The 21,799-nt window shown below is 42.5% G+C and overlaps 1 protein-coding gene across 7 annotated transcripts in view; it reads left to right on the top strand.

Annotated features, from left to right (window-relative positions):
* Positions 1-21,799, top strand: part of CCDC138 (coiled-coil domain containing 138) — a 192,250-nt gene that overhangs the window by 142,411 nt on the left and 28,040 nt on the right. For 6 of the 7 annotated variants that reach the window (XM_036351307.1, XM_036351305.1, XM_036351308.1 and 3 more), the window contains one exon: positions 1,962-2,151. In XM_036351307.1, the coding sequence (XP_036207200.1) occupies positions 1,962-2,151 (190 nt within the window). Of the gene's footprint in view, positions 1-1,961; positions 2,152-6,225; positions 6,440-21,799 lie in introns of those variants that run through there. The other variant, XM_036351309.1, reaches the window with a different exon arrangement.

Below are 21,799 nucleotides of genomic sequence, written 5' to 3'. Positions count from 1 at the left end.
TCCCACCTGTCAGAATGCCTATCATCAACAAATGACAAGTGCTGGCGAGGATGCATAGAAAAAGGAACCCTCGTGCACTGCTGGTGGGAATGCAGACTAGTGCAGCCACTGTGGATAACAGTATGAAGTTTCCTCAAAAAGTTAAAAATGGAACCCCCATTTGCCCCAGTGATCCACTTCTAGGAATATATCCCAAGGAACTAATAACACCAATCAGAAAGGATATATGCACCCCTATGTTCATAGCACGATTTACAATAGGTAAGATTTGGAAATAGCTAAGTGCCCATCAGCAGATGAGTGGATTAAAAACTGGTACATCTACACAATGGGATACTACACTGCTGTAATTAGTAAGGAACGCCTACCATTTGCAACAGCATGGATAGACCTGGAGAGCATTATGCTAAGTGAAATAAGTCAGAGGAAGATAAATATCACATGATTGTACTCATTTGTGGAATATAATGAACAACATAAGCTAATGAAGAAAAGCAGATCCAGAGAGAAGCATTGATCAGACCATCAAACCTGGAGGGAAGGCAGAGGAGGGTGGGCAGAAGGGGGAGAGATCAACCAAAGGACTTGTGTGCATGCATATAAGCGTAACTAATGGACACAGACACTATTGGGTGTTGGGGCCCAGCCCCAGCAGGTCCAGGGGTTCCCAAAGGTGTGGACGGAGTCAGGGAAGCAGGAATGACACGGAGGCAGCAGCATTCAGATGATCGGCATGGCCAGTTCTCTAGTCACGTTCTCCAGCCAGGTTCTGTCTTTATTCTCCTGTTACATCTGTATTTATATCAGTTGATTTTAATCCTATCCATTCTATTCCAAAGGTTAGGGCATTTGTTATCTTCATTCCAAGGTCACTACTCTATTGTTCTGTTAAGCTACAAGGAAGTAACTGAAGGAGATTGTCCTAAGTAAAGATTATGTAGCTTAAACTTGATTGTTCGTAGTTAAAGTGATTAACTACCCGCCTGGCACTTATTTAAGGGATTTTACTGATTTATTCTCTTCCTTAGTCCTGTTAACCCCTAACTCTAGGGAAAAAATCCCCACCTGGGGAAACAACCTTTCTCAGAGAGGTGACCTTCGTTGAAAAACATAGCGCTAAGTAGGGGAGCAAACATATTAAGAACAGTATGCCATATATGCCAGGTCCCTTGAAACATATGCTGTGCAGATGTTTCTTCCCTGCAGCGACTGTGTCAAGCAGCAAGGATGGACCGGCTTCCGGCAATTGGGGGTGAGGGCATGAGCAGGATTGGGGGCGGTAATGGGAGGATAAGGACACATATGTAATAACCTAGTCAATAAAGAAAAAACTAAAAGAATGACTTATCTTTAGTTCATCCTATAAAAGCATAATATGTAAATTGACCGAACGTCAGATTGACCAGTTGGCGGGGGGGCAGGGCCTGCAAACAGGCAGTACCAGGCCAGCCAAGTTGCGTGCCAGCGGGCAGAGAGAGGGGACATTGATTGGGGGGTTAGGGGGTGGCAGCGACCAGTGGTGGTGACAGGGTGATTGGCGGGGCAGGGTGGGGCCAGCCACTCACCAGCCAGCGTCGTCCACTGATGGGCTCGCCTGGTGGCCTCCCCCAGAAAGAGGCCACTGGTGGTGGCAGTGGTAGGGCAATGGAGGGCAGGGCCCGCTGATTGCCAGTACCTGATCAGCCCGCCGGTCGCCTCCCACAGAGGGAGGCCAGACTGCTGTTAAGTCTCACTTCCCGCGGGGAGCAGGACCAAGCCGTCAGTCGAACATCTTCTGAGGGCTCCCGGACTGCGAGGGGGTGCAGCCCGGGCTGAGGGACCCTTCCCCCCGCCCCCCCCCCCCCCCCCCGCCCCAAGAGCATGTATTTTTATGCACTGGGCCACTAGTATGTTTATAATGTTTAAAATTATATTTTCTGAACATTAATAACTATGCTAATTTAATACATATTTTTTAACAGCATTCAACTATGACATCAACATTGAGGAGATTGGGTGAAGACATATTCAAAGGAGTAGTAAAGGGAATTCAGGATAATTCTTTGGAACATTCTATGGAGAATAAACCAAAGACAGCTGCTTTCTTTAGGAGTTCCAATTTGCCATTGAGATTTTTGTCAACTTTAATTGTTCTCAAAACAGTCACTCAAGGTAAGCTTTCAGATATATTTATGGTATAATTTTTCATAAACAACTAGAAGAGAATACTGTATAATGAAGCAATTCTTAGTCAAATATGGTTTACATTTTCAGAATGAGATTTTAAATTGTTTTATAATGGTAGCACATTATAAAAATTACTTTTGTTTCCTGAATTTGAGACAATAGGGGCATCAGTTAGATTGTTGCCCCCTCTCAAAAGCCTATGTTGATTCTCTTAGATCATGTTCCATAACAACCTTTGTTCATTATCACTGCATTTACCATGTAGTATTGGAATTGCTAGTTAATTTCCACTAGAGCACATGTTGGCAAACTATAACCCATGGGCCAAATCTGACCCACCACCGGTTTTGTAAATAAAGTTTTATTTAAACACATCCATGCTTATTTGTTACCTATTGTCTATGACTATTTTTGCCTCACGAAAATAGAGACTAAATAGTTCTCTAAAACCTATGTTATTATTATGTGGTCCTTTACAGAAAAAGTTGGTTAATTCCTGTACTAGTTTATAAATTTTCTGAGGAAAAACTAAAGAGCCTTTTAACAATGTATCTCCCTGCACCTAGCATAGTATTTAATGTATAATAGTGAATAAGGAAATGAATTAATTGAAAAGTGTTTCAATCAAAGTTGGCCATTTTTAATATACTTTTGATATACAGCTAATAAGTTACTATTTTGGATTATTAAATATGAGAACTTTTGTTAAAATAAGTCATACCAATGTAGCCAAACAATAAATACACCATCTATCTTTCCTGTTTGTTAAATTATGTAACTCGTTTCTGTAAGTGGGAAATGGCAGTAATATAATTTGGCTACTTTCTCTGTAGTATGTTCTATTTATTTCCTCCTAATTATTTGAAATTTAAGAAAAAGAAACCCAATTCTCTAACTCTGTCTTATTAGTTATTTTCTTCCTTATAGTTATGGTTCTCAAAGTTACAGTAAATTGGATGGTAACTGTTTAAAAAGTCATTTATTAGCCCCTAATAAAATTACCATGTACGAACATACATTTGATAAAAAATAAAATTTATTACTGATAAAATCAATGAAATAGAGAAATAAAACAGGAGGGAGTTAGGTGCTTCCTGTCACCACTTCTGTGCAATTTAGTATTGGATGTGCAGACCATCTGTAATGAACCATGAAAAAAATTTTAAAAATGGAGAAAACTATTAATTCATGGTTGCTCTGCATAAATTAAGGATATTTGAAGAAACTGGCTAAGAAATCCTTTATAATAAAAGCCTAATATGCTGTCCGGTCGTCCGTTCAACCAATCAAAGCGTAATGTGCTAATGATATGCTAAGACCACTCAACCACTCGCTATGACATGCACTGAACACCAGGGGGCAGATAGTGGACTAGTTGACCAGTCGCTATGATGTGCACTGATCACCAACGGGCAGACACTCTGACCAGTAGGATAGCTTGCTGCTGGGGTCCAGCCAATTGGGACCGAACAAGCCGGCTGGACATGCCCTGTAGCCCTCCCACGGTCCCTTCCTGGCTGGCCAACCTCCCATGGCTCTTCCTGGCCCCGATCATGCACTGGTGGGGTCCCTTGGCCTGGCCTGCGCCCACTCACCATCCGGGACCACTTTGGGGATGTCAGAGAGCCAGTTTCAGCCCAATCCCGTAGACCAGGCCAAGGGACCCCACTGGTGCACAAATTTGTGCACCGGGCCTCTAGTTTAATATAATGTGCTATGATCTGGATGTTTTTCCCCTCCCTCAATTCATATGGTAAATCCTACCTCCCAGAGACAATGTTATTAAGAGAGGCCTTTGGGAAGTGCTTATGTCACAAAAATAGAGTTCTAATAACAATGATTAGTGGCTTTATAAAAGAGACTCCACAGATATCCGTAGCCGCTCACACCATGTGAGGACACAGCAAGAAGGCATAAGGTATGGCCTTAGCATATCATTAGCACATTATGCTTTGATTGGTTGAACGGACGACCGGACAGCATATTAGGAGGAGGATCTTTACCTAAATATGACCATGTTGGTGCCTTTGTTTTGGACTTCCCAGCCTCCAGAACTGTGAACAATACATTTCTGTTGTTAATAAGCTACCCAGTCTCTGGTATTTTGTTATAATTGCTGGAATGGACCAAGCCATAATTTGTGTTTCAGAAATTGAGTTCCAAAGGAAATTCACAAAAATTTTTGACTTTCAGTACTATGTTACCATAAAAACATTCAAACATGTAAAGAATTTTTGTGAATTTATTTGAGCCAAACTGTCAACAATTGCCTGGAAGCAGAATCTCAAGGGATTGGGATAATGCTCCAGAGAATGGTGGTTTTTCATCTTAATTTATACATTTCAATCAAAGTAGGAGATGTAGGTGGGTTACATGAAATCCATTAGTGATAAATTAGAGAGGCAGGAGAAAGCAAAGCAGGGAAACACCTGGGATTAGATAGACAGTAAAATGATAGACACATTACTTAGGTGGGTACAGGATAGTTAACAGTCAACAATTAATATGATAACAATACCAATGAATTTGTGGTATCTGTCCTTTCACCCAGGACATTTGGTTGTGTCCTGAGGGGTCTGGAAAAAAGGGAAGTTACAAGTTACCCTGACATTTCAATGATATGTTATCATAAATGAAAAAAGACAATAAGCTCAGTAAAGGTAAAGGTTGACTTTGTCAGGGAAGATACCGGCCTAGGAGGTGACTACCCACCATAACTGCTTTTAGTTAAAGTTTAATTTTCAGACCATCCTTTGTGGTTACTTTAAGTCTTTGAGTTTGCAAGACAGCCATGCAAGCCTTCCCTGAGCTTGTCAGGTTAGCATGTGGCCTCTTTCGTACCACAAAAACAAATTAAGCCCTGACCGGTTTGGCTCAGTGGATAGAGCGTCGGCCTACGGACTGAAGGGTCCCGGGTTCGATTCCAGTCAAGGGCATGTACCTTGGTTGCGGGCACATCCCCACTGGGGGGTTGTGCAAGAGGCAGCTGATCGATGTTTCTCTCTCATCGATGTTTCAAACTCTCTATCCCTCTCCCTTCCTCTCTGTAAAAAATCAATAAAATATATTTTTAAAAAAACCAAAAAAAACAAAACCAAATTAAAACAACAACACTGGGGCACAGGCTTGCCATAGCAGATCTATCTATATAAAACCCTAATATGCAAATAGACCGAACGGGCAGAACGACCAGTCGCTATGATGTGCACTGACCACCAGGGAGCAGACACTCAATGCAGGCGCTGCCCCAGCCCGCAGGCCCCAACCGGTGGTGTCAGTGGTGGTGGGGGGGAGGGGGGACAAGGCTAGTGAGTGGGCGGTGTCAGACCAAGGCGGGTGCAACTGGTTGCCCCAATCACCCCGCCAGTTGCCCCACAGATTGGCCCTGATTGCTAGCCAGGCCTAGGGACCCTACTGTGCATGAATTTTGTGCACCGGGCCTCTAGTTTTAAAATAATTGTGATACGTAATAATAAAAAATGAGTAATGTTGACTTAAAACATGAAATAAGACACTTGGATTAATAAATCCAGAAATGACACAAAATTGGCACTATATATATATTGTGTGTGTGTGTGTGTGTGTGTGTGTGTGTGTGTGTGTATTTTTAATGAGTTTGTTTTTTTGTGTTTTTTAAGATTTTTATGGATTTGTAGAGACCAAGGAAGGGAGAGGGAGAGAGAGAGAAACATTAATCACCTACACACCCTTTACTGGGGAACAAGCCCACAACCTGGGCATGTGTCCTGACTAGGAATTGAACCAGCAACCTTTATGTGCACAGGATGATGCCCAACCAACTGAGCCACACTGACCAGGGAGAGTTTGATTGCTAATACTTGTCCAAGACATTAAAAAAAAAAATTATGCCCCTGACCAGAATCGAACCCGAATTATATGCCCCTGACCAGAAACAAATCAGAATCGACCCTTCAATCCACAGGCTGACACTCTATCCACTGAGCCAAACTAGCGAGGACCAGGACACTATTTATTTACTTATTTATTTACTTATTTATTTACTTATTTATTTATTGAACATATTTTTATTTATTTCAGAAAGGAAGGGAGAGGGAGAGAGAGAGAGAAACATCAGTGATGAGAGAGAATCATTGATTGGCTGCTTCCTGAATGCCCCCACCGGGAATTGAGCTCATAAGCTAGACATGTGCCCTGACCAGGAATTGAACCGTAACCTCTGGTTCATAGCTTTATGCTCAACCACTGGGCCACACCAATTCGATCTAATAATATAGAAAGAATCATAGGACACAATCCCTGCTCTCGATGATATTAGTATCTAGTGGGTAAGTAGACTAAATATTTCATTCTGCTTCATTTTATAATTAACTAGAGGCCCGGTGCACAAATTCATGCACCAGTGGGGTCCAGCCAGCTTGCCCTGATTGAGGCTGATTGGCCTGGGCCAGCCGGGGGGAGGGGATGTGGGAGGTTGGCAGGCTGGCTGGGGAGAGTGGCCACATGCAGTTGGCCAGCTGTCCCCACCCTGATCAGGGTGGGGCGGGCTTCGGGGAGGGGTCGCGGGTGGTTGGCAGGCTGGCCCCACCCCCGGTCAAACTCCCAGTTGAGCGGACAATTTGCATATTAGTCTTTTATTATATAGGATGACACTAGATGTTTAAATAGTGTGCTGGTTAAAGAGAAATGATATGTTACTTTTGGTGGTATAAGATGGGATCAGGAGAGGATTTAGTATAAGGAGTCAGCATTGGAGTTAAAACCATGTAGGGTATGTAGGATTTCATAGCCACAAAGTAAAGAGAAAAGTCATTCCTGAGCAAACAGTATGAACAAATGCTGGGAACTGTAAGAGGTTGACATGCAAGAAAATGAGTTGTCAAATATGAAAACACTAGAGGCCCAGTGCACAAAAATTTGTGCATTCTGGGGGGGGTTCCCTCAGCCGGCCTGTGCCCATTTGCAGTCCAGGACCCCTTGGGGGATGTCCATCTGTTGACTTAGGCCCCCTCCCCAGGGGATTAGGCCTAAGCTTGCAGTCAGACATTCTTCTGGCAGCCAGGGAGCCCTCGGGGGATGTCCAGCTAAAGGCTTAGGCTCCCAAGGGTTCCGGTCTAAACCGTTAATTGGACATTCTTAGTGCTGCCATGGAGGTGGGAGAGGCTCCTGCCACCACCTCTGCGCTGGCCAGCCATGAGCCAGCTTCTGGCTGAGTGGCACTCCCCATATGGAAGTGCACTGACCACCAGGGGGCAGCTCCTGCATTGAGCGTCTGCCCCCTGGTGGCCAGTGCCCATCATAGCAACCGGTCATTCTGCCATTCAGTCAGTTTGCATATTAGCCTTTTATTATTATTACATAGGATGTCGCTATTTCCCCCCTTTTGCCCCTCTACCCAGCTCTTGCCCCCCACTTCTCTCTGGCCATCACCATACTGTTGTCTGTGTCCATGGGTTGTGCATATATTTTCTTTGGCTAATCCCTTCTTTAAATTCACTTCTTTAAATTTTTATTTTCAGATAAGTGCTTATAACTGCACTATTATATATTTTCTATTATATCATTTAGAATTAAGATATCTTTTAATTGAACCCTTGTAAATTTTAGCACAATTAAATAAATTATGTGAGAAGCAATTAGGAAATTTTTCATGTAATGCAGATACATTTCAATTAATATTTTATTAATTTAATTTGAAATAATCTCATACATGTAAAAAAAACTATAAAATATTACAGCATATTATATGTACCCTTCACCCAATTTCTTAGGTATTAATAGTTTATTTTTTTTAATTGTTTTATTGCTTAAAGTGTCACAAAGAGCATTGCATATGTCTCCTTTTTTTCCCGCCCTTAACAATCCCCCAGCCTCCCCTATGCCCCAGTGACTTATATCCATTGGTTATGCTTATATGCATGCATACAAGTACTTCAGTTGATCTCTTACCCCCACCCTTCCGCCCCTCAACCCTCCCTGGCTTTCCCCCTGTAGTTTGACAGTCTGTTCGAGGCAGCTCTGCCTCTGTATTTTTGTTCATAAGTTTATAATGGTCTTTATTATCCATGAGTGAGTGAGATCATGTGGTGTTTTTCCTTCATTGACTGGCTTATTTCACTTAGCATAATGCTCTCCAGTTGCATCCATGCTGTTGCAAACAGTAAGAGTTCCTTCTTTCTTACAGCAGCATAGTATTCCATCGTGTAGATGTACCACAGTTTTCTAATTCATTCATCTACTGATGGGCACGTAGGCCGTTTCCCGATCTTAGCTATGGTGAATTCTGATGCTATGAACATATGGATGCATATATCCTTTCTGATTGGTGTTTCTGGTTTCTTGGGATATATTCCCAGAAGTGAGATCACAGGGTCAAATGGGAGTTCCATTTTTAGTTTTTTGAGGAAACTCCATACTGTCTTCCATAGTGGCTGCACCAGTCTGCATTCCCACCAGCAGTGCACAAGGGTTCTATTTTCTCCGCATCGTCGCCAGCACTTGTCGTTTGTTGATTTGTTGATGATAGCCAGTCTGACAGGTGTGAGATGGTACCTCATTGTTGTTTTGATTTGTATCTCTCAGATGATTAGTGACTTTGAGCAAGTTTTCATATGTCTCTTGGCTTTCTGAATGTCCTCTTTTGAAAGGTGTCTATTTAGGTCCTTTGCCCATTTTTTGATTGGATTATCTTCCTTTTGTTAAGTTGTATGAGTTCCCTATAAATTTTGGAGATTAGGCCCTTATCAGATATAACATTAGCAAATATGTTTTCCCACGCAGTGGGCTTTCTTGTTTTTTTGTTGATGGTTTCTTTTGCTGTGCAGAAGCTTTTTATTTTGATGTAGTCCCATTTGTTTATTTTCTCTTTAGTTTCCAATGCCCTAGGAGCTGTATCGGTGAAGAAATTGCTTTGGCATATGTCTGAGATTTTGTTGCCTTTGGATTCTTCTAATATTTTTATGGTTTCCCGTCATACATTTAAGTCCTTTATCCATTTTGAGTTTATTTTTGTGTATGGTGTAAGTTGGTGGTCTAGTTTCATTTTCTTGCATGTATCCGTCCAATTTTCCCAACACCATTTATTGAAGAGGCTGTCTTGACTCCATTGTATGTTCTTGCTTCCTTTGTCAAATATTAATTGAGCGTATTGGTTCGGGCCGATTTCTGGATTCTCTATTCTATTCCATTGATCTATATGTCTGTTCTTGTGGCAATACCAGGCAGTTTTGAGAACAGTGGCTTTGTAATACAGCTGATATCTGGTATTGAGATCCCACCTACTTTGTTCTTTCTCAGGATCGCTACAGCTATTCGGGGTCTTTTTTTATTCCAGATGAATTTTTGGAGAGTTCGTTCTAGGCCTGTGAAATATGCCGTTGGTATTTTAATGCGAAGTGCGTTGAATTTATAGATTGCTTTGGGTAGTATGGACATTTTAATGATGTTGATTCTACCAATCCAAGAACATGGTATGTTCTTCCATCTGTTTATGTCTTCCACTATCTCTTTTTTTCAACGTCCTGTAGTTTTCTGAGTAGAGGTCTTTTACCTCCTTAGTTAAGTTTATTCCTAGGTAGCTTAATTTTTTTGGTGCAATGGTAAATGGGATTTTTTTTTAGTCTCTCTCTGTAAGTTCACCTTTGGTGTATATAAATGCCATAGATTTCTTGACGCTAATTTTGTATCCTGCTACATTGCTGAATTCATTTATGAAGTCTAATAGTTTTTGATGGAGTCTTTAGGGTTTTTTTTATGTATAATATCACGTCGTCTGCAAATAAGGACAGTTTTACTTCTTCTTTTCCAATTTGGATGCCTTTTATTTCTTCTTCTTGTCTAATTACAATGGCTAATATTTCCAGTACTATGTCGAACAGGCGTGATGAGAGTGGGCATCCCTGTCTTGTTCCTGTTCTTAGGGGAAATGGTGTTAGTTTTTGTCCATTGAGTATGATGTTGGCTGTGGGTTTGTCATATATGGGTTTTATTATGTTGAGGTATGATCCTTCTATTCCCATCTTGCTGAGAGTTTTTATCAAAAATGGGTGTTGGATTTTGTCAAATGCTTTTTCTGCATCAATTGATATGAGTATGTGTTTTTTTTCTCTCAATTTGTTTATGTGACATATCACATTTATTGATTTGCGGATATTGTACCATCCTTGCATCCCCGGGATAAATCCTACTTGGTCATGGTGTATGATCTTTCTGATGTACTGCTGGATCCGATTTGCTAAGATTTTGTTGAGGATTTTGGCATCTATGTTCATGAGGGATATTGGCCTGTAATTCTCTTTCATTGTGTTGTCTTTGTCTTGTTTTGGTATTAGGGTGATGCTGGCTTCACAGAATGAGCTTGGAAGTGTTCCCTCCTCTTGAATTTTTGTAGTAGTCTGAGGAAGATAGGTTTTATTTTTATTTTTATTTTTATTTTTTTAATTAAATCTGTATTGTTCAGATTATTACATTTGTTCCTCTTTTCCCCCCATAACTCCCCTCCTCCCAGTTCCCGCCCCACCCTCCGCCCTCACTCCCCACCCACTGTCCTCATCCATAGGTGCACGATTTTTGTCCATTCTCTTTCCGAATCTCCCACACCCCTTTCCCTCCCAGGAATAGTCAGTCCATTCCCTTTCTATGTCCCTGATTCTATTATAATCACCAGTTCATTCTTCAGATTATTTATTCACTTGATTCTTAGATTCACTTGTTGATAGATGCGTATTTGTTGTTCATAATTTGTATCTTTACCTTTTTCTTCTTCTTCCTCTTCTTAAAGGATACCTTTCAGCATTTCATATAATACTGGTTTGGTGGTGATGAACTCCTTTAGCTTTTCTTTATCTGTGAAGCTCTTTATCTGACCATCAATTCTGAATGATAGCTTTGCTGGATAAAATAATCTTGGTTGTAGGTTCTTGGTATTCATCACTTTGAATATTTCTTGCCACTCCCTTCTGGCTTGCAAAGTTTCTGTTGAGAAATCAGCTGACAGTCATATGGGTATTCCCTTGTAGGTAACTGACTGTCTTTCTCTTGCTGCTTTTAAGATTCTCTTTTTGTCTTTTGCTCTTGGCATTTTAATTATGATGTGTCTTGGTGTGGTCCTCTTTGGATTCCTTTTGTTGGGGATACTCTGCGCTTCCTGGACTTGTAAGTCTATTTCTTTCACCAGGTAGGGGAAGTTTTCTGTCATTATTTCTTCAAATAGGTTTTCAATATCTTGCTCTCTCTCGTCTTCTGGCACCCCTATAATTCGGATGTTGGTATTCTTGAAGCTGTCCCAGAGGCTCCTTATACTATCTTCGTATTTTTGGATTCTTTTTCATTTTGCTTTTCTGTTTGGGTGTTTTTTGCTTCTTCGCATTTCAAATCTTTGACTTGATTTTTGCGCCCCTCTGGTCTGCTGCTGGGAGTTTGTATAATATTCTTTATTTCAGTCAGTGTATGCTTAATTTCTTGTTGGTTCTTTATCATAACATCGAGGGTCTCATTAGATTTCTTGAGGATCTCACTATGTTTATCGGCGGTCTCACAGTCTTTTCGAAGGCCCTACTAAATTTATCGGCGGTTTCTAGACCAACTTTTTGACTCGAGGGCCACAATGGGTTCTTAAACTGGACCGGAGGGCCGGTACAAGAGCATGGATGGAGTGTTTGTGTGAACTAATATAAATTCAAAGTAAACATCATTACATAAAAGGGTACGGTCTTTTTTTTCAATAGTTTTATTCATTTCATATGGGCCCGATCCGGCCCACGGGCCATAGTTTGCCCACGGCTGTTCTAGACAGTTCTTGAGAGACCTTAAAAGTGTGGTTTTGAACTCTATATCCTCCATTTCTGTCATTTGTGTCCTGTTTCTTTGTCTCTGCATTATTTATGCTTTCTTGGTGCATTCCCTTGTGGTCTTTGTGCTCAGTCTTGTTGTAGTTAAGCTTTGATTGTTGTAGGTAATACTGGGGGGTATTTGACCTCCAGGCCAACTGGGTGTGAGAATCAGCTGTGTCTGCAGTGGGAGAACTTCTTTCCTCTAGAGAGGTACTAATCTATCCTTTGCCTAAGGCTATCCCGCAAGTGCCTCTGTTCAAGGCTTGGGCAGGGCAGGTCCTAGGGGATCCACAGGGCAGGCAGAGCGAGCAGTTATGGGTGCTCTCAGTCCCGTCCCCAGAGGCTCTGCCTCTTAGAGTCCCAGCAACCGATGCAAACCTCGGAGAGACAGCTGCCCTCGAGTTCCAACCGATGCCAGACAGTCCCGCTTCTCCTGTTTGAGTCTGGGTCTCCAGAGCCTCTCCCGCACTGGAGCTCAGAGCCTGAGACTCCCTTCGGATTGAAATAGACAACCGTGCTCTCAGCCGCCAGCCCGCTCCGCACGCACCGCCGCACCTTTGTATTTTCTGCACTGCGCCTCCTCTGAGTCTCGGTATGCTTTTCTCTTTCCTTCTAGTTGTAGTATTTCCCCTCAGCCAGCCTTCCGTGGTTCTGGGTGATGTCCGTTCCGTCTTTTAATTGTATTTTTGAAGTGGTTGTGCGAGGCAGCAATCTCCGGTGTTTACCTATGCCGCCATCTTAGTTTCTCGAGTGTAGGTTTTAGTTCTTCCTTGAATGTTTGGCAAAACTCCCCTGTGAAGTCGTCAGGTCCTGGGCTTTTGTTTGCTGAAAGCTTTTTGATGACTGCTTCAATTTCTTCCATAGTTATTTGCCTGTTGAGATTTTTAGATTCTTCCTGATTGAGTTTTGAAGGTTGTATTTTTCTAGGAATATGTCCATTTCCTCCAGGTTGTCTAATTTGTTGGAGTAGAGTTGTCCACAGTATTGTTTAACAATCATTTGTATTTCTCTGGGGTCTGTTGTTATTTCGCCTCTATCATTTCTGATTTTGTTTATTTGGGTCCTCTCTCTTTGCTTCTTCGTGAGCCTGTTTAGAGGTTCATCGATCTTGTTTATCCTTTCTTAGAACCAGCTCTTGGTTTCATTGATGTTATGTATTGTCTTTTTGGTCTCTATTTTATTTATTTCTGCTCTAATCTTTATTATCGCCTTCCTTCTGCTCACTCTGGGCTTTTCTTGTTGCTTTCTTTCTAATTCTTTGAGTTGTAGAGTTAGATGATTTACTACCATTTTTTCTTGTTTGTTGAGATAGTCCTGTAGAGCTATAAACTTCCCTCTCAGGATTGCTTTCATTGTGTCCCATAGGTTTTGGATTGTTGTGTTTCATTGTTATTAGTTTCCAGGATGTTTTTAATTTCTTCTTTGATCTCATTGGTAACCCAATCAATATTTAATAACATGCTATTCAGCTTCCAAGTGTTTGAGGGTTTGGGGTTGTTTTTATTGTAGTTTATTTCTACTGTTATGCCATCGTGGTCTGAGAAGATGCTTGGTATGATTTCAAACTTCTTGAATTTGGGGAGACTTTGTTTGTGACCCAGTATGTGGTCTATTTTTGAAAATGTCCCGTGAGCCCTTGAGAAGAAAGTATATTCCGTGGCTTTGGGGTGAAGTGTTCTGAAGTTGTCAATTAAGTCCATCTGATCTAGTGAGTCATTTAGGATTGCTGTTTCTTTGCTGATTGTTTGTCTAGAGGATTTATCCAGTGATGTCAGTGGTGTATTAAAGTCCCCTACTATGATTGTATTGTTGTTGCTCTCTCCTTTGATATCTTCCAGGAGTTTTCTCATGTATTTGGGTGCTCCTGCATTGGGTGCATATATGTTTATCAGGGTTATATCTTCTTGTTGTATTGATCCCTTTAGTATTATGAAGTGGCCTTCCTTATCTCTTGTTATGGCCTTCACTTTGAGGTCTATTTTGTCCGATATAAGTATTGCTACCCCAGCTTTTTTTTTCATTTCCATTTGCCTGAAAGATATTTTTCCATCCCTTCACTTTCAGCTTGTGTGAGTCCCTTCTTCTGAGGTGGGTCTCTTGTAGACACCAAATATATGGGTCATGTTTTTTTATCCATTCAGCCACTCGATGTCTTTTGGTTGGAGCATTTAGTCCATTTACATTTAAAGTTATTATTGAAAGGTACTTGTTTGTAGCCTTTTCTTTTTTTGTGTGGCTGTTTTCTTTCTGAGCTTTTTATTTCTTCTTTTCACACCAATCCTTTTAGCATTTCTTGCATTGCTGGCTTGGTGGTCATAAACTCCCTTAGCCTTTTTTTGTCTGTGAAGCTTCTTATTTCCCCTTCAATTTTGAATGATTGCCTTGCTGGATAGAGTATTCTTGGATTCAGTCCTTTTCTTTGCATCACTTTGTAAATTTCTGTCCATTCTTTTCTGGACTGATGTGTTTCTGTAGAGAAATCATTTGATAATCTAATGGGAGATCCCTTGAATGTAACTTTCCATCTCTCTCTTCCAGCCTTTAAGATTCTCTCTTTGTCCTGAACATTTGCCATGGTAATTATGTGTCTTGGTGTGGGTCTTTTCGGGTTCACCTTGTTTGGGACTCTCTGTGCTTGTGTGATTTTTTTTCTTCCCCACCTCTGGGAAGTTTACTGATATTATTTCTTCAAATAGGTTTTCTAACCCTTGTTCCTCTTTCTGTTGTTCTGGCACCCCTATTATTCGTATGTTGCTTCGTTTCATGTTGTCCCATAGCTCCCTTAGGCTGTCCTCCTGTCTTTAAATTTTTTTCTCCAATTGCAGTTCAGTTTGGGTGTGTTTTGTTTCCGTGTCTTCTAATTCGCTAATTCAGTCCTCCGCTTCTCCTAGTCTACTGTTGAAACTTTCCATGGTGGTTTTTATTACAGCTATATCACTCTTCATTTCTTCTTTGTTCTTACATAATTTATTGATTTTTTCATCTGTTTCTTCTTGCTTCTTTTATAAGTTGTTGATTTTTTTTCTCCATCCCGTTTATGCACTCTAGGACCCTTAATCTGAATTCTTTTTCTGTCATGCTGAATGCCTCTGTTTCACTTAGCTGCTTTTCTGGCGAGTCCTCCTTTTCTTTCCTTTGGGGGTTTCTTTGTCTACCCATGTTTGATCGTACCACCATATCTAGATGTTGAGTCATTCAGTGGCTGCTCCTTGGGTGGCTGTGGCTCCTCGGGCTGCGGTTGCTCCTCGGGCGGTTGTGGTAGCAGCTGCTCCTCAATTGGTAGCAGCTCCTCTGGTGTGTGCTGTTCACAGTTATGGTGGCTCCTCTGGCTGGTGGGAGGAGGCTTCACACACAGCTGCTATTCCTTAGACAGAGGGTGTGGTGATCAGGAGGCTGCTGTTCCTTGGATGGGGGCGGGCAGGTGTTAATAATTTAAACATAACCATTATATAACTAACAAAATTTGGAATATATTTTTCTTATAATCTCTTTAATGTTACTTAATCCATTTACTTTGTTTTTGTTAATCTTCACCCAAGGTATTTTTCTATTGAATTTTAGAGAGAGTGAAGGGAAAGGGAGAGACACATTGATGGTTGCTTCTTGCATATGCTCTGATAGGTACTGGGGATCAAGCCAGCAACTGAGGTGCATGCCCTTGACTGAAATCGAACCTGGGACCCTTCAGTCCAGGGGCTAATGCTCTATCCACTGAGCAAAACAGGCTGCAGCTTAATTCATTTACTTTTAATCTATATGTGTCTTTATATTTAAAGTGGGTTTTGTTTTTGATTCACCCTCATAATCTGTCTCCTAATTGGTGCATTTATGCCACTGACTTTCAGAGTGCTTACTGATAGAGTTACTGCCATATCAGGCGGCTTCTGGGGCTTCTTGGGCCGGCCTGTGACCCAGGATCGATCCATCACGGGCAGCAGGCCAGTGGCTTCTGGGGCTTCTGGGGCCAGCGTGTGACCTGGGATTGGATCCATCACGGGCAGCAGGCAGGCAGCATCTGGGGCTTCTGGGGCTGACCTGCAACCTGAGATCAGATTCGATCCCGGGCGGCAGGCAGGCAGCTTCTGGGGCTTCTGGGGCTGATGTGCGACCCGGGATCAGATCCATCACGGGCAGCAAGCAGCTTCCGGGGCCTCTGGGGCCCACCTGCAGCCTGGGATCGTATCCGATCATGGGTGACAGGCAGGCTGCTTCTGGGGTCGCACACAGGGGCCTGGATGGCTGCTCGCACTCAGGCTGTCCTGCCCTGCCTGCTGTATGCAAATTAGCCACCATCTTTGTTGGCATTTGATTTGCATATCAACCTGATTATTCAATGGGAGGCATAGTGAAGGTATGGTCAGTTACCATGTTGTCTATTATTAAATAGGATGGTTGGCTGACAAATGCTTCTCAAACGCTTTTTATATAAGTCTCTAAAAACCACATTACTTTTGGTTTATCATTTCTTAAAATCTACAAATTATGTTTTACCATAGTTTTCTACAACTCACTATTTTTACCAACAGTGTGTTTGCAGTTTATTAATATTGATACAGTAACTAGTGAATTTTAAACTCTCTGTGGTAACTGGTAATAAACAAAGGCTTTAACCAGAGAGTTCACATAATAGTATCCTTTACCTATCCAAGTCACTTCATATCTGTCTCATTTTTTTCTTATGAATCTTGTCCAATTTCTTTTCAGGTAGGGTGCCTGTTTACAAAATCAATGTAAGCATTTTTTTTTTTTTATCCTGTAGTCTTTTTTGTTAAAGTCTTTTTGTGAAGAAAAACAGCTTCCAATAATTTTCAGTCAAATTTTTTGTTATTATTGGGTATTCCTGAAAAGTGTTTATATTTTCAAATGTAATCTAAATTTTAGGATATAAAATAGAAATTGAAAAATCAGACTAAATAATGTCTCATTAATTTATTTTAAGAAATTTTAATAAACATATGTAATGTTACCTTTCATCTAAATACATGAATACATCCTGGCCAGCGTAGCTCAATGGTGGAGCGTTAACCCATGAATCAGGAGATTGCAGTTCAATTCCTGGTCAGAACACATGCCCGGGTTGGGGGCTCGATCCCCAGTAGAGAGCCTGCAGAAGGCAGGCAATTGATGATTGTCTCTCATTATTGATCTTTCTTTTTTTGTTGTTTGTTTTGTTGTTGTTGTTAATCCTCACCTGAGAATATTTTTCCATTGGTTTTAAGGAGAGTGGAAGAGAGAAGGAAAGACAGAGAGAAACATTGATGTGAGAGAAACACATGGATTGGTTGCCTCCTTCATGAGCCCCAGGATCGGGCCTAAACCGGCAGTTGGACATCCCTCTCACAATCCTGGACCACTGGCTCCTAATCACTCACCTGCCTGCTTGGCTGGTTTCCCTTAAATACCCCCTCCCCCCACCCCCACCCCCCCGCCGGCCTGGTCGCCCCTAACTGTCCCCTGCTGCCAGCCAGGCTGCCCCCAACTGACCCCTCCCTGCCAGTCTGGTCACTCCTAACTGCCCCCTCCCTGCCAGCCTGATCACCCCTAACTGCCCCCCCTGCTGGCCTGGTTGCCCCCAACTGCTCCCCTCTGACGGCATGGTCACCCCTAACTGCCATCCCCTGCCAGCCTGGTCACCCCCAACTGACCTTCCCCTCCAGCCTAGTCGCCCCTCATTGCCCCCCCACCAGCCTAATTGCCCCCAACTGCCCCCCTGCTGGCCTGGTTGTCTCTTACTGCCCACCCTGCTGGCCTGGTTGCCCCTACCTGCCCCCGCCACCGGCCTGGTCGCCCTCCAACTGCCCCTGGTGCCGGCCTGGTCGCCCTTCACAAGTCACCCCACACAGACTGCTGTTTAGTCGTTTGGTCGTCCCTCACGAACCCGCCTGCCGGCCTGGTCGCCCCAGGCAGCCTGCTTGTTCAGTCATTTGGTCGTCCCTCATTAACCCTCCTGGTCGTAGGCAGCCATTTTGTGAGGGTGTGATGGTGAATTTGCATATTACCTCTTTATTATATAGGACTAGAGGCCCGGTGCATGAAATTTGTGCACTGGGGGATGGGGTTCCCTCAGCCAAGCCAGCCCCTCAGTCTGGGAGCCCTCAGTAGATGTCCTACTGATGGCCACAGTCTGGCAGCAGAGGCTCGGTGCAGGCGTCCCGTGTGTGTGTGTGTGTGTGTGTGTGTGTGTGTGTCCGCTGGGGGCCTGCCCCCAGCCACATCTGGGAGGCGCCCATCTCTATTGATCTCTCAGGCTCCTGGCCTCCACTGCATGTTGTACTCTCCCTTGAGCTGTGGCCAGGGTGGGGTGCCCTTTCCTGCTGTGGGATCACCAGAGCGACCTAGGAACAGGCGCACACAGGGCCTGGCTGCAGGCTGCCCTTTCCTGCTCTGGGATCACAGCAGCAACCCAGGGGCAGGGGCACATGGGGGCTGGCTGCAGGCCCCCCTTTCCTGCTGTGGGATCGCCGAGGCGACCCAGGGGCAGGGGCACATGGGGGCTGGCTAGATGCCCCCCTTTCCTGCTCCGTGATCGCCACTGGGATCCCACGGGCAGGCGCACAGGGGGGCTGGCTAGAGGCCGGTCTTTCCTGCTCGGGGATCGTAGTGGTGACCCAGGTGCAGGTGCACACAGGGCTGGCTGCAGGCTGCCCTTTCCTGCTCCATGATCTCCAGGTCGATCCCATGGGCAGGCACAGGGGGGCTGGCGTGAGGCCCCCCTTTCCTGCTCCATGATTGCCGTGGCAACCCAGGTGCAGGCGCACATGGGGGCTGGCTAGAGGCCGCTCTTTTCTGCTCCGTGATCGCCAGGGCGATCCCACGGGCAGGCGCACATGGAGGCTGGCTGCAGGCCCCCCTTTCCTGCTGTGGGATCTCCAATTGCTCATCCCTGGCAGGGGCGGCCAGGGAAGAGGTGGGCGCCGGCCTCTTCCGTGCCCTGCTCTGGCTTCTCCGATCACCAGCAGGGGGGCAGGCAAAGAAGGCTGGTTCTCCGATTCAGGGCCAGGGGCAGCGCCTCCCGGCTCTTGCCTGCCGCCTGTGTTTCCAATCACCATCCTTCCCCTATGGTCTCCCATCATTGCCCTATGTATGCAAATTAACCGCCATCTTTGTTGGCAGTTAATTTGCATATCGCCCTGATTAGCCAATGGGAAGGGTAGCGGTTGTACGCTAATTACCATGTCTCTTTTTTATTAGATAGGATTGCCAAACAGGCAGAATGAATGGAATTAATTGAAAGATATTATCTTTCAATAAGATAAAAGTTATCTTATTAAAAATCTAAATGATACATTTTAAAAATATTAAAATGTGTTTAAAAAGTTACAGATTGCCTCGTGTACAAAAATAACAATCCTTCATAAAAACATCTTCCCCTCATTTTGATTAATTGACAAAGCTAATAAAGGGACAATTTGGTTCCCCAAATTGTAAAACCACCCCCATCTATGATTAATTTTTGTTGAATTCACTTTTTTTCTGTAACTTTTCTTTTTTTAAAAAAAGACTGTATAGTAAAATATAGCGGCTATATCTAAGTGAAAGTGGTGCAACATGGGTGTCTTTTATACCATTTTTCTCTTTTTAAAAATCTCAGAATTAGTCATTTGAAATTTAAAAAAAAGTGTTTTAATGGAAGTTCTGAGAGATTGAAAAACTGTGCTAGTTTCCATGGGAAATAAGAGTGAGACTCTACCAGGTGTACCAGTTAATAATACAGATTTTGTAATCAAAGAAAACAAGATAATTTCAAGAGAAACATCAAAAGTGCTTTATTCAAAGTAGTGTCCAAAGCTAGCTATACATTTCCCCATCTTTCAGGTAATTTGTGGATACCATCCCAATAGAACTTTTCTTGTTTTGAGGCAAACCATTCAGAGACCCAATTTTCCACTTCTTCGGACGTTTTGAAGTGCTACTCAGAAAGTACGTGTGCCATTGATTGGAACAAGTGGTAATCTGAAGGAGCAAGGTCTGGTGAATACGGCGGGTGGGTTAATACTTCCCAGGCAAGATCTTTTAACGTGTCTTTAACTGGTTTTGAAGTGTGTGATGGTGCGTCATCATGAAGCAAAATTACTTTGCCGTGTCTTCTGGCCCATTCTGCTTGTTCAAATTGATTATTTTTTGTTGGTAGCAATCAGTATTGACGGTTTCACCTGGTTTTAGAAGCGCATAATACACCACACCTTCCTGATCCCACCAAACAGAGAGCATTGTCTTGTTCCCGAAGCGATTTGGCCTTGCAGTCGATGTTGATGGTTGACCTGAATCAACCCATGATTTTGTGCGTTTGGGATTCTCAAAATAAATCCACTTTTCATTGCCAGTCACACTTCGATGCAAAAAAGACTTTCTTTCATGCCGTTGAAGCAACATTTTACTGATGACTTTTCGGTTTTCCATTTGTCTTTCGTTCAGTAGATGTGGCATCCATTTTCCTTCCTTTAAAATCTTTCCCATTGCTTGTAAATGATTGGAAATTGTGTGCTGAGCTACATTTAATCTTTCTGCAAGTTGTTTTTGAGTTTGACACGCATTTTCGTTCAATGATGCTTGTAATTGTTGGTCTTCAAACTTTTTCAGTTGACCTAGACGTTCTTTGTCTTTCACATCAAAATCATCACTTTTAAAACGTTCAAACAAGTGTTCACAAGTATCTTGAGATGGAGCATGTTCGCCATAAGCTTCCTGAAGTATATGATAACTTTCAGCAGCACTTTTCTTCAAAATAAAATAATGAATTAAAACTTCCTGCAAATGCTCTTTCTTTGGCACGAAATTCAACATTTTTAAGCCTAAAAATAACTATGATGTTAACACCTTCAGAAAATTTGACATGAAGTTTTGAAGCTTGTTGTCAATACAAAATAGCATATATATCAAATCGCATGTATATTAACATATGTGTAACTCCATCTATTGAAAAAATCTGCATTATTAACCGGTATACCTGGTAAAGAGACCCCCAGTACCTTTGACTGTTACTTAGGACATTTAGATGTTTTTGTTCATCCTAGCAGTCTGTCTCATGGAAAAGTAGCTCTGTGGGCTAAATAATAGATGTGACTCAAGAAAAAGAGGGAGCTGTTCTGGTCTGTAGTTTAAAATGTTGGAGAAGTTTGGGGGTAACTAAAGTTTAATATTTTCTTACTTTAATGTCCTAGTGAGCATAATGAATCTGTAAAACTTAAATATATTGTACGCAGCATTTCCCAAACTTATTTAACCTCCAAACCCTTTGAGGCCTTTACAGGGCTAATTTTCTGAGTAAGACAATTTGGGAAATGCTGAGTTACAATTTATGAAGTGCCATCGTTGTAATGCTTTGCAAAGATTCACATTACCTTGAAGAACACTTTCCCTATCCCCTTATTTCATGGAGAGAAAAATGTTAAGGAAGGTGAATGGCTTCAATCTTACATCAATATCAAATTCCAGAGCTGATTGACTAACTCCTTTTTGACCTGGTGTTTTCTGCCTTCATTGTCAGATACTCCAGAGAGGTGCAATAGGCTCAGGGTTGAAAGGAGGTTATTGGATCTCTATTAATATACAGGCATACCTCAGAGATATTGTGGGTTCAGTTCCAGACCACTGCAAGAAGGCAAGTATCACAAAACAAGTTGAAATCTTGTTACTGGTGGAAGGTCTTGCCTTAAATTTGTAAAAAACGCTGCATCTGTGAAATACAAAAAAATCGAAGCACAGTAAAACAAGGTATGCCTGTAACTTTTGGATATAGCAAATCAACTCAAGAAAAAAAAGCCAAGAAAGGAAAAAGACATCTAGTAAATACCATTAGGAGAAATGATTATAAGTATGGGGAA

Source organism: Myotis myotis, unplaced genomic scaffold (genome assembly GCF_014108235.1).
Source record: "Myotis myotis isolate mMyoMyo1 unplaced genomic scaffold, mMyoMyo1.p scaffold_m19_p_2, whole genome shotgun sequence".
Taxonomy (NCBI): domain Eukaryota; kingdom Metazoa; phylum Chordata; class Mammalia; order Chiroptera; family Vespertilionidae; genus Myotis; species Myotis myotis.
This window is presented reverse-complemented; position numbering and strand designations above follow the sequence as displayed.